A 13,499-nucleotide genomic window follows, 5' to 3' on the forward strand; every position below is an offset into this window, starting at 1 on the left:
GACCGCCCAGCGGGTGAGTATAATCTAACTTGTTTTTCTTATCTTTCAGGTTACATTGGAGGCTTATCTACAGCATTACAGAATGCTGTAGATAAACCCCTAATGGCGGTGGCCGCAGCTTATATGCGAAAAATGAGGTGACAGGATCCCTTTAAGATCTGTGGGCCGGACACTCATCTGCATGATACTCTGCCTCCTGAGATTATGTTTAATAAAAGGAGGAGTTACCAGTGTGATGTGTAATGGCCGCTCTCTGCTCTCCTGATCTCAGTGCAGAGCTGTGTGAGACTATACCTCACACATCTACAGTTTCCTCTCAGCTTCCATCTCAAAGGCAGACAGGGCTGCAACACAGCAGAGATGTGAGAGCTGAAACTGCTAAAGTGTGTGTTATGAGACAAAGTTCAGTTCTACTGTTCTGTGCTAGTTACATTTCTCCTTTTATTAAACATAATTCATGGAATCAGAGTCTGATGCAGATCAGTGTCCGGCCCATAGTCCATTTATAAGAAAAACTTAGATTTCTCTGGAATAAGACATCAGATCGCAGATATCAAGATCACATTTTATTCAGCTTCCTATGACCTACATGCCCATATAGATGGCTTAGGTGGGTTGATCCTATTGAAAGATTCCTTTTAAAGGGAACCTAGGAGCCGATACATGCTGCTGATGTACGGACAGCATGTATCAGGAACTGGCTATATGATTTTAGCCATGTTTATTTGAAAGATGTACTTTAAAAGATGCCGGGGACCAAGGCTGCATGGGACACTAGTTGGAAAGAGGGGGTTTTGGAAAATTCTTGCTGCCCTTAAGTGATGGGTCTCTTCCCGTGTATACTGGGAGAGACATGTCAGACTGACAGCGAGAAGCCGCCGAGGACCCGCCATTCCGACTATTCTCCCGTGCGGCTCAGTTCTTGGTGGCTTCAACAGTAAGTTTCTCTCTAAGAAGTCAAAGTCAAATATATACGTAGCTGAGATCATACACCAGTGACTGATATATGCTGGCCACGATTGGGGGCTGCATGTATCAACTGTCCGGTTCCCTTTTAAGGGTAACCGAAAAATTAAGTGTTCTGCCAATAACATGAAAGTAAAGCATATGAAAGAGAAGAGCAAACACCCATCCTCCCATCCATTACATTAGTTCCAGTCCAGTCCACTAAGACACAATATAATCCCCCCACATGCCTCCTGCCCACAAGTATAATAACGAGTGCTAAAATGAAACAGAAGAGTCGCTGTACCTTATTATTACATCATAAGCATCAATTTTCTTTCCTAGAGTGCTGTTTCGGAGTACGCCACCATTCCCGACAACAACACATTTCTTACAGGAAATACTGGAGGAGAGAAAACAAACAGAATTGTTCACGAGTTAATGAAATAAACTAATGGGCTCATCCTGAGTGCTGTTATTGGTCAACCTTTAGTGGACTGTAAATTGTCAATGGGCTGTTAAAACAGCGAGTCCATAGACCGTGCACTGTAAATGGCCCTGTTACTGATTGACAGCAGCATTTAACAGCCACCGGCAGCGCTCTGCTCACTGCTGTTGATGCAGATGATGGCCGCATAATATTGCCGGAGGCCTCATTCAGGCAGCCGTTTTTCACATACAAGTTCTATCCATATTTTTTACGGATAGAACACGTACCCATTATAGTCTATGGAGCTGTTCACATGTCCATGTTCTATGTGGACCATGTGTCCGCCACAAAATCACCGACGTTTTTGATCAAAATCACCCTTACAAGTGTACGTGTCCATGACAAAGCCTAGACGGCACATATTGCCATTTGAATAATGTCTGTTTTAAACATTTATAATAGAGATAGGAAAAGTTTAGCAATTTTATTTAACCCTTCATGACATGGCGATTTTCAGGCTTTTTTTTGTTTGTTTGTTTCCGATTTTTCCTCCCCTTCTTCCGAGAGCCGTAACTTTATTTTTCCGTCCGCATAGCCGTATGGGGGCTTGTAATTTGCGGGACGAGTTGTACTTTTGAATGACACTATTCACTCTACAGCATGGCGTACTGGAAAACAACAAAAAAAAATTCCAAGTGCGCTGACACTGCAAAAAAGTGCAATTCCAGAATTGTTTTTTTGCTTATTTATTTTTTTATTTAACATGTTCACTACATGGAAAAACTGACCTGGCAATAGGATTCTACAGGTCAGGACGATTACGCAGATACCAAACAAGTACAGTTTGCTTTTTATTTAATTGGTGAAAAAAAATTCGGAAATTGGTTAACGATTGTTAAAGGCTCATGATGGCTGATAAAAGCAACCATCCTCTTCCAGGAAAGATGCGAGCTCAGCAGGGCCACGACATATGATGTACATGTATGTCATATGTCATGAAAGAGTTAATTAAAGAAAACTAACACAGACTATAAAAACTGACACAGTGACCACACACTGGTGACACTTTGTCCGTGCTTTTCCGTAGGAGAAAAATCACTGACATCTGAATGAGGCCTTAACAATACTTTCAATAAATTAAAAGCGGAGCCCGTCTCCATCTGACGCTACTTACTTCCTGATCTCATCCGGGAGGTCACATCTTGGAAGCTTTTTCATTGCCACATCGAAATATCTTTCTGTTGAAACAGAAAAAATAAACATGAAAAATTCTGATGCCCGTAGTAACCCACAAGAGTATTTTATTTTTTTTACTATACAGCATTGGTCTCTGCTGGGTTTACGCTATTATTCTGTGAATATCAGACCTGTGATCCCATTATAAGAAATACCAGTGATTTTACAAGTCCCTATCCACACAGCAATCTTCTATTTACTATTTTGATCGTTCACAACCAAAATGGTTTGAGAGCACAAGATTTTTCAGGTTAAATGGTTAAAAAGGTCCCGTATTCCATGTAAAGGCTGGGCGCCAAGCACTTGCGGTGCAAACTGAATAGTATAAAATACAGGCAAAAAGAAAGCTGAAAACCTTGGCAAGTTGTGAATGAGGATAAAAAAAAAAACAAAAAAAAAAACTCGACGCAATGGATTACAGTCTAAAGAGGTGACAATCTCCTTTTTTTGAAGCATAACGTGGCCATTTGGATCAATTCACTTTGGGTGAAGAAAGTATATTGCACGTTGGTTTGGAAAGTATATCTACTAATATATGTCCAGATTCCGAGCCGCGCTGTAATAGAGCCATTATTAAAGAATAATGTGTGGTCTGTAATGAAGGAAATGTAGAAAAATAAATAACTGCACTAATCAATGACGCTTGACATTTCGGTTAGTCTGAGATTTTACTCCCGAGACGTGGTTCTTCCACTTTAGAGAACATTTTTTTTTTCTGTGCACAGTTCACAAAACAGACATGCTGGCATTTCATGGTATTTGGCTCCAGGTTACTATTCAAGTCTTGTGATCAGTTTGACGTTTTTTTGTATATGTAAGTAAGAAAGTCATATGATAACTGGGAAATTCCCGACTCGCATATCAGCTCACAAAAAACACCGCAGCTTCTTGAAAAGAAAAAAAAAAGTGAGATGTATACAGAAAAGAAATGCTCACCTACATGACAAAAGGAGCAGACGAACAATGAGCCCAACTTCATGCTCGAAGGCAGCCAATATGGCTGCAGTTGGTGTAACAGTTCTTACAAGCACGACTGGTCTACTTCCAACATGTTCAACTAGCGCTGAGATATGCCCCTAAATGAGACCCCCAGTGTGCAACCTCCATTATAAGATGCTTCCAGCACAGCTTTTTGCTCACCAAGTTATTGGCACTGATAAAGAAGCTTTGTATTGTTTTGTGCTTTTTTTTTTTCAGGGTCTACAGAAGGTCCTACAGGCTGGCCACCTTAACTAAGGTAAATCCAAACCAGACAACCCCAATAAAGTGGTTATGTCAAGTAATGCCCCCTCTTCAAATGGAAGCCAGTGATCAGGTCCAGCTTCTCTAAGTCGCCAGGGTAATCCACATCTTGCCAGACAATTCTACATGTAAAGGACAGCACAGAATAAATGTAGCATCACAAGTAGACACTGAATTATTGACCAACTTGGGCAAGTCAAGAGATAAGTGAACACACAACTCCATAAAGCTGGTTCCATAAATTTGATCTGTGCTGTCTGCAAGTATATGTATCTTCTAAGACTTCTCAGGCTTGCAAAATCCATTACAAGGAACCAAATATGTTAATGATTTCAATGATCAGAATAACCCCATTATTTTGTCTAGTATCATGCAGCTTTCATCTTATATTTATTCTTCAGCTCTGTAGTGTTCGATTTACTACTTCTCTAGAATATATCATGGAGGATAGTTTAGTCATTAGATTCCTAGGGTATTTGGTTTGAATTCAACCACCAAATCATGCACACCTGGAATGTTCTCCACTTTTCTGGTTTTTGTAGGTGTTATAGTGCTCTCCATATCATCTCCAAAATCATTGGTTTCCTATTAAATTAAACATATTTTGGACAGTTGAGAAAAAAATTGCAGGAAATTGTTCCAGCTGCCAGGTCATTAGTTCAGGTTCCGCTAAACCAGAGCCCTAAGAACCTCCTTCTACCTGTCAGAAACATTGGTGTCTTTTCTAATTAGTAGGTCCACCATGATGTAACTGATCATTGAGGTGTGATGCATGCATGATGTCACACCAGGTCTTCGTATCAGAAGAGGCTCTGGGGATGTCGGCAGGTGAGTCACAGCGACTCCAGTGGCCTCATGCAGCCCGCTATGCCATTGTGAGTGGCCACCAACTCTTTGGTCACCAATATGCTTGTCTGTACCTAGTGACTGCTCACATGCATTTTGGAGAGGAGAAAAATGAGGAATGGAACATGGCTCTGAAGAAGAGGTGGATAACAATGCACTGTGGCCATCTTTGGGACTCCCATACATTGGCAGAAGGAGGTCTCCTATCCCCTGTGTAGCTTACCAACAAAAAAATAGATGGAGCAGGAGTCCAGGAGTTGGTGGATGCTTTAGTCCAGGTCTGGGAGGAGATCCCCCAGGAGACCATCCGCCGCCTCATCTGAAGCATGCCCAGGCATTGTTGGGAGGTTACACAGGCACGTGGAGGCCACACACAATACTGAGCATCATTTTGACTTGTTTTAAGGACATTACATTCCACTTTAATTTTGTGTGTGACTCCAAGGCCTCCATTGGTTAATAACTTTGATTTCCATTGATGATTTTTGTGTGATTTTGTTGTCAGCACATTCAACTTTGTACAGAACAAAGTATTCAATGAGAATATTTCATTCATTCAGATCTAGGATGTGCTATTTGAGTGTTTCCTTTATTTTTTTGAGCAGTGTATATTATGACTGTTTAAAAATATTTTTGAATGAAGATTTATAACCATAGAATGTAGGCAACAAAATTCTCAATTCTGCACAATATAGTGCTAGGCAAAGCAGAAACAATGAACACAGGTGAAAGCGAATAGCTGGCGGTTTGTGCCAAATGTGAATCACATGGTCCATGAAACAACTGCACACACAGACCACAGTTTGCTCAAGGATCAAGTGGGTAAGTCACAATGCAACGTGCTGTATTGTCTATACCGTTTATAATGGGACTGTACTGGCTTGTTAGAGACTCTATGGCGGTATCAGGAGATAAGCAGTAAGCCAACAGTCAATGTGTATTATTCAACCTCCAGTTCCATATATTAATGGTTTTACCTCTTTTTCTGCACAGAAATAATACCAGACGTTGTCGGTGGCCATGAATAACCGGAATAATCCTGTTTTTGGCCTCATAAAAGGCCAAGGTGATGGCGTAAAAAGAAAACATTTCTCTAGGTGTTGGAGGATGTGTCACGAAATCACAGCAAACTCTATTCTTGCCTGGGTTTTCCACCTAACAATGAGCAACTCTACTTTGCATAATAGCATTTTATGGAATAACGACTTCCTAGGAATACAATATCGTGAAAAAATTGGTCTGTACTCAAAAAGAGTAAAAGTAAGCGAGGTGCCGATGAAGTAGGTTATTAACCTTGTAGAAATATCCACCGCACGCTCAAATTATCAATTGCAAAGTGATGAACACACATAGATGTGAGGCAAATAATATAAAACCAATAAAGTAGAAGCGACTGATCTATAGAGGACGTTTTGACCCGTCCCGGGCCTTTGTCAACAGACTAAAAAGTAAAACAATATTGCAATCATCCACAGTGTATAATACATATAAACAGTGCAAATTCAGGAAAAAATGAAGACTATAACTCCCTAAATACATCAGATCCACTCATACAGACTAATAGTCAGTCCTTCCCAAACATAATGTAGCATGTGGAAAGGGTTAACTTAGCCGCACACAGATGTATTTATAGGGTACCTGTTGGCTACTGTGCAGGAGTATAGGTCTAAGGCCAGGATCACACTTGAGAGAAACTCGCACGAGTCTCGCGTCTCAGTACCCGGCACTGCCTCTGGCAATTGGGACAGGAGTGCGCGGCTGCATGTATTTCTATGTAGCAGAGCGCTCCGGTCCAAGTGCCGGCGGCAGTGCCGGGTATTGAGACACGAGACTTGTACAAGTTTCTCGCAAGTCTGACCCCGGCCTAAGGGAGTTTCTTGCCTTATTTGAAGAGATGGTCCTCATTACAAATGACTATTAACCCTAGCATTGCCCACTACTTGACTATGGTTAATATAATCTCTGTGTGAATCACCAGATGAGAGATACACCATTAAGATCTGGTAATTAGGTCTTAGGGCCCAGGCCTGTATAGTGTCTATCCCGATTTGTTTCTACTTGGTTTCACAACTATTTACTGTATTTTTAGGCTGTGAGCACACGCTGCGGATTAGGTGCGGATTCATCCGCGCGGATTTTGTAAAATCCGCAGGTCAAAATACCTGCGGTTTTACCTGCGGATTGCTCTGCGGTTTTGCCCTGCGGTTTTTCATCTCCTCAATGGAGGAGACGGCAAACCGCAGCAGAATCCGCAGAAAGAATTGACATGTCAATTCTTTCTGCGGATTGAAAACTGCAGATAATCCGCGCGGAAAATTCCGCACCGTCTGCATTGCGGTTTTTGATTCCCATAGGGAATCATGGTACTGTACACCAAAACCGCTGCGGAACCGCAGCAAAATCCGCAGCGTGTGCACACAGCCATATTCTTCTTTTTGCTGGTTATTGAATAATCGGGAGACCCGATGAGGATTGGTGGCGCCACTATCGTGACCCTAGAGTGCCAGCCTGCACGGCTCAGATAGGGGTCGATATTGGGGTAAGATGCCAGCTATAGGATACACACAGACATTATGACCATGCTTTTGAATTAATTTCAAGCTTGGGAATGGGACTTGGTGTGTTTTAATCTCACTGGATTATTGGTTGTGTGTTCTTTAAGGGTATTTTTAATATATATTTAATAAATATTTTTTTTAAAGGGTAATTTACGTAAATTGGGATAATAACCTAGAAATTGAAAACAAAAAAAAGAAAAGACCTACAGGAGCGGTGTACAAGATATATGTTCTAACCTGGCAGAGCTCCAAGGACATCATTTTTGGACTTAAAATGGTTTTACCTTTTAACTCATCGCAGCGTGACACTACACTTTCCAAGTTATTGCTAAAAAAATACATATTCATTATTTTAACATAAAAGCTTCATATAAACCAAGCAGAAATGCAATCAGGCATCTGTTTGGGTCATTAATCTTGATCTTTGTAGTGCATAACAAAGTCCAAGACACCATGAAACTAAAGATTGTGGTGTAGTGACCACTGTGTCCGCTAAGGGGCGCTGTGTGGGTGTCCCAGGACGAACGGATAGCCTTGTCCAGAGTGCTAACAGGAGCAGGGTGCTAAAAGATCGTTAAGAATCTCAAGGTGGGTGGCCTTGGGATGGAGGCTTGCTTATGTGCTGATCAGCAGAGCTGATCTTTCGTTCCAATGTGTCAGGGAGAAGTCTCCAGGTAGCTGGTGAGATGGGCGGAGACCAGTTACCTACAAACCCACCCAGTGGGTGTGTTTAAGAACGCTATTGTAAAGTGTGTATGAGTGGTTGAAGGACCTGTGATGAGGTCATAGCCATATGACCCAGTGGGCGTGGCTACGGACCATATAAGGTGGCCTGGGTAGGTCACAGAGTGAATGCAGGGACCTGGTTGGTCCGTTGTGGAAGGTCCCGTCTGAGAGAGATGGGGCTGTCTGCCTGCCAGCAAGTGAACGCTGTGTTTAATGGCTGCACGTGCCTGATGGTTCCCTGGAGGGAATGTATGTCTGCAGTATGAAGAAGCAGCCATGAGGTAAACCCTGAGAGGGGATATAACTGTGAGGCTAAGAGAGCCTGCGTATGGTATAACCTGTGTGACCACAGGGATAACAGAGGGAAGCTCTGTCATGGACGCTATGCTGTTAACATGAACTTTATGTTGCTGGTCATGGTTTATGATGCCTAAATAAACCGCATGGACTGTGATTGTTTTTATGGAAAACCTGTGCCGGATGTGATTTATTGGCTGTCAAGCGAGTATCCCCTACCCGAATGACAGCGCTACCTTACAAGATGTAGAACAGCCAAAGTGCAATGCAATCCAAAAAAAGTCATTTCAAGCAGGTGTCAGATCCAAGCAGCAGGCACCACACTGAGCGGTGAAACAAGCGTGTAAGCAGGCCAGGTTTAGAGGTACACCTCCCTTCATCAGGGATGAAAAAAAGATCCAAAACAAAAGGAGACAAAATGGTAGTGGAATGGCAACAACAGCAGCAGAAACCACTGTGACTCGACATTTTCCTGAATGCGGCCACAGGGCACTCGAATCTAAACAGTCTGTGCTGCAAAAAGCTGCAGGAGGTAACAATGGATAGATTAAGACCTGCCACTCCAAAAAGGGGCGTTTAGGAATCCAAAAGGTATGAATGAAATGTCACTACCTAGAGCTGCAAGAGTTGCGTATGCAAAGTATGAATGAGTATATAAATTTAGAAGGTATAGTGTATAGATTTACTTTGCTTGGTTGCGCCGCTTTGCACTTTTTTGTACGATAATAACTTTCTTCTTCAGCTGTGAGAAAGGCTGGATTTTCTATTTATTTTTAATCACTTTTATTTTTTTTTTTGCTGTTGTAAAAAAAAAAATACAAAAATAAAAGAATATCAAGACTCTGTTTTAATATGGAGGACTTGCAGGCACAACAATTCCTTACTTGGCATACTCCGGTATCTTTGACAGTCCCATAGACTCAAAATGGAGCAGCAGGAGACACGGTCAAATGTTCTTCCATTCAAATAGGAGTCCTGTGCACTTCAGGGTAGATTTGGGACATGGTCCTCGCTTCACCATTGTTGCTCTGGTGCCTATATTTTGCACACACACATTGTCTGCTATATTCTCATTTCATCATACCTGAGGTTCATATATATGATACACACATAGCTCTGCTACATATACACCGCAAACACAGGTCTGCGCTGTTACTATTGCATGCATGGTTACTTCTGCTTCCTATATATTACATGCACACAGCTCTGCGGGCTACACATTACATGCAATCACACTTCTGTTTCCAACAAAATTGCAAAGGCAAAGTTATGTAATTTTGTTCATATCAGAGCTCTGTTTGCAATGTATAGACATCAGAGCTGTGTGTGCTTGTATTATGTATTAGTGATTAGGTTCTTTAGAAGGACTTAGATCTGGGGATTTATTCTGACGGAATATAGGCTGAACTGGATGGACAAATGTCTTTTCTCGGCCTTGCTAACTATGTTACTATGTAGGCTGCAAAGGTGCAAATGCATGTTGTGTGTTTGCAAAAAATAGAACCCTTTTTTAAGAGTGGATCAATTGCTTTGAAGACTTCAGAACGCCCCAAAAAAGTCTCCTAAAGAGAATTCAGTGAGGAGATTGGCACCATTGCAGAGCTTGCTTCAGAATTGCAGCAGGCAGGAGTCCGTGTATCTGCTTGCAAACGGAGGTGAAGGCTTTTGAAGGTTGACCTGGTGTTATGAAAGGCAGCAAAGAAGCCACTTCTCTCCAAAGAAAAGATTAGTGACAGAATGATATTATTCAGGAGAGAAGCTTGACTTTAACGAAGCCCATGCAGGCTGTTTAGGACTTCTGGAAGAATTATTGTCTGGAGAAGAAAAGGTGAGTAATACCATGAGTCCTGTGTCATGCCAACAGTAAAGCATCTTGAGACCAATCATGTGTGGGGGCTTTACATCCACGTAGTGGGCTCACTCACAATTTTGCCTAACACTGCCATGAATATATAATGGGATCTAAACCTCCTACAAGAGGAACTGAGTGATGAACCAGGAGCAAATTGGTGATGAATAATACATTTTCCAGCACGATGGAGCACAATATCATCAATCAAAATCGATAGCCAAGTCGCTTGATGAACAAAACAATGAACGTTTTGTTCCATGGCCAGGAAACTTCCTTGTTCTCAATCCGTTTGACAGCCTGTGTTCAAATCCTCAAATGGGTGGACAAACAAAAATGCAGAAATTATGGTCGACTTCAATGACTGGTTAGGTAAGAATGGGTTGTCATCAGTCACGATTTGGCCCAGAAGCGGATATCCAGGTGCCAGGTGGAAGAGCAAATGTCATTATTGAGTCCTTGCAAAAACAAATTAGTCTAAAAACTTCTGAAATGGTTACAAATGTAATTCAGTTCTTTATGAAAATCAGACTTTTGACTGCACAACATTGCAAACACAGCTCTAGACAGTCCTCAAAATTGGCTGAATTAGGTTAGGCTCACATTGTATTAGGGGCAATCCGCTAACGGGATCCGTTACATAGCGGCACTAACGCTATGTAACGTATGCGTTAGTGCACCCATTGCCCGCAATGATAGTAGCGCATCCTAAATCGGCATGCGTTAGCGAGTATGCGTTACTTCTTGACGCACCCTCGAACACGGTATGCAGCGTTTCTGGGTGTGTCTGGACTAGCGCACAGCGAACGGACCCGTTCGCTGTGCATAGACTGTATGGGCTAACGCATGGTAACGAGCCGCTACCATGCGTTAATGCATACCGTTAGCGCTAGGTCACAAAAGATGTAAAAAATGACATCGGCGTTAGCGCATCCATTTAACAGATCCATTAAACGGATGCCCTAACGCAATGTGAACCTAGCTTTATTCACATTGACCCTTGCTACCGGTTTTTACTCCTTTACAAATGTGTGTTCAGGAAAGTGTTTGTGGACTATCTGGAAATAACTCTCAGTCTGCCACAGCTATGGGTCTCTTCCCTGCTCTACAATACAGTGAGTGACCATTGGCCTTCTCATTGATGGGATTACCGGCACCAAAGCCCGGGGACAAGATTTATTGGGCACCAGGAAGGCTTGCTCAAATTCCTGGTGCTGAACAGATTCTTCTAAATCTGTTGCGTCAAAGCCTGGCTAGACGGCATGTGCGAGTCAAGTGCACATTACACCGTCATGGGGATTAGTAGTGTGGACAATAACTTTTTCCCAGCTGTGCCTGGCCCGACTTGCAATAGATCTTTATGTAATTCTTAGTCCCTGTTGACACTTTGCCTCTGCCCTGATAGTGGCCCTACATGGCAGGCAAAGATGGAAATCAGAATCATGCGACTTTGAACCATCAAATTCAGCTGTATGCATCTGGCATAGTAAATATTGGATGATGGGACCCATCAGGCATGCCTCATAAATGGGCGCACCATTAAGCATTGCAGCAATGCTTTCATTTCCCAATGCCACATCTTCTGCTTGGGTCTACTACACTCTTTAAATTTGCCTGTGCACACGTGGAAAATTTGTTGCGCTTTTTTCACATTTTTTTCTGCGCAGACTCGTCACAAAACCTGAAGGGTTTCCTGATGCCAGGAAAGTGAATGACAATCCTAAAGCCTTGTGCACACGTTGCTCATTTGTGACTTGCAGATTAAATCTGCGGGATGGCAATTCTTTTGTTTTTTGCTGCAGATTTCACTCATACTAACAAATCGAGAAAAACCTACAGGGAAAAAAAGCGCAACAAAAAAAACGCCTATTTTACGGAGCATTTTTCCTTCCAAGAGATACAAAAACGGTGCACAAATTGTTGCACCAAATACGAAACGTGTCCACATACCCTTAGTGTTTTACTTTGTGCATTACGTGTTCTGCTTCACTTATGTATTATACAGATAAGATAAAACCTAATAAACTATATATATATATATATATATATATATATATATATATGCGCATATCTACTTGGTTTACTATATATTCAAGGACGTTGACAAGAGTCATAAATGTGCCCGAAACTGCAGAGTCCTGTGGACATGTTTATACAGAATATGGGCTCCATACGGCACGTAGGATCATCATGACACGTGGTAAAGATATTCAGGTCTTCTCAATATCTATACTACAAACATTCTCAATAAAAAAAAAAGGAAGTGAACCTTTACTATTAACATTGTTCCTTCCAAAACGCTCTCTTTAATCTCGTCTCTTGGCGTCAAATGTCGGATTGGCTTCTTTTCCCGCTTATAATGTTGCCAGTGTCTAAATTCAGATTACTTATTACTTCAGGCTGATTAAAGCAACTTATCTCATTTCTTCAACACAGATTACGGAAAGCTGCAAAGGATGTGAAACCCAAGACAACCGAGGGAGGATTAGGGAACGTCCACAAAAGATGCAGAAAAGTCTCTCCAAAATACAAGTCTGAAGGCTGAATTATCTACCTGGCTGAATATTCCCCATGTAGCTCTCAATTCAATAAAGTTAATGAAAATTAATAGTCATATCAGATAATGTGGAAATGAACATTGATCCTGCCGGTATGTCCAAATACAGAAACCCTACAATGGTGTTAACACGGTGGCTCAGTGGTTAGCGGTGCAGCCCTGGGGTCCTGGGTTTTAATGCTACAAAGGACATCACTTGCAGTAGTTTGTGTGTTCTCCCCGTGTTTGCGTGGGTTTCCTCCGGGTTCTCTGGTTTCTTCCCACACTCCAAAGACATACTGATAGGGAATCTAGATTGTGAGCCCCAATGGAGACAGTAATGATGATGTCTGTAAAGCCCTACGGAATAGGATGGCGCTATATAAGAAAGTAAAATAAGTAAATCTTCACACACTTCTATCAATCATAGATACTAATGCCTTTGTACCAATCGTTCAGATAATCATGTCTAAAATTCATTCCGTGTACTAAACATTTATCAGATTTACAGCGTGTCACTAACAATCATCTTTTCGTGGCTAACACCTGAAAAAATATAAATATATATTGCTTTGTAATTTATCCAAATGACCTATATGAGCTTGCCTGTTACTGATGTATAAAATTCTGTGGCATACTAGTGGACTCTGACTACAAAAAGTCTCATTTGTAGTCAGATTTTAGCAGCAGAAATTCTTCTGAGGCTCTACAGACGCTTCCCTTCAGGATTTAGAAGGGAAACCAACCAAATCTACCACAAATGACAGACACTGGTAGCCGGTGGACCCCTTTGAGTTAAAATTAGCTTGTGTAATAGCTTCTGACATTTTAACA

General features: G+C 41.7%; 1 protein-coding gene across 3 annotated transcripts in view; it reads right to left on the reverse strand.

Moving 5' to 3' along the window:
- Positions 1–13,499, reverse strand: part of ST3GAL6 (ST3 beta-galactoside alpha-2,3-sialyltransferase 6) — a 171,519-nt gene that overhangs the window by 30,977 nt on the left and 127,043 nt on the right. For all 3 annotated transcript variants that reach the window (XM_073584403.1, XM_073584401.1, XM_073584402.1), the window contains 2 exons: positions 2,550–2,613; positions 1,253–1,348 (listed from right to left, as the gene is read on the reverse strand). In XM_073584403.1, coding sequence (XP_073440504.1) covers positions 1,253–1,348; positions 2,550–2,613 — 160 coding nt within the window. The remainder of the gene's footprint in view (positions 1–1,252; positions 1,349–2,549; positions 2,614–13,499) is intronic.

The sequence above is a fragment of the Dendrobates tinctorius genome, unplaced genomic scaffold, assembly GCF_039654945.1.
Source record: "Dendrobates tinctorius isolate UK_male_01 unplaced genomic scaffold, ASM3965494v1 ptg000084l, whole genome shotgun sequence".
Lineage (NCBI taxonomy): Eukaryota > Metazoa > Chordata > Amphibia > Anura > Dendrobatidae > Dendrobates > Dendrobates tinctorius.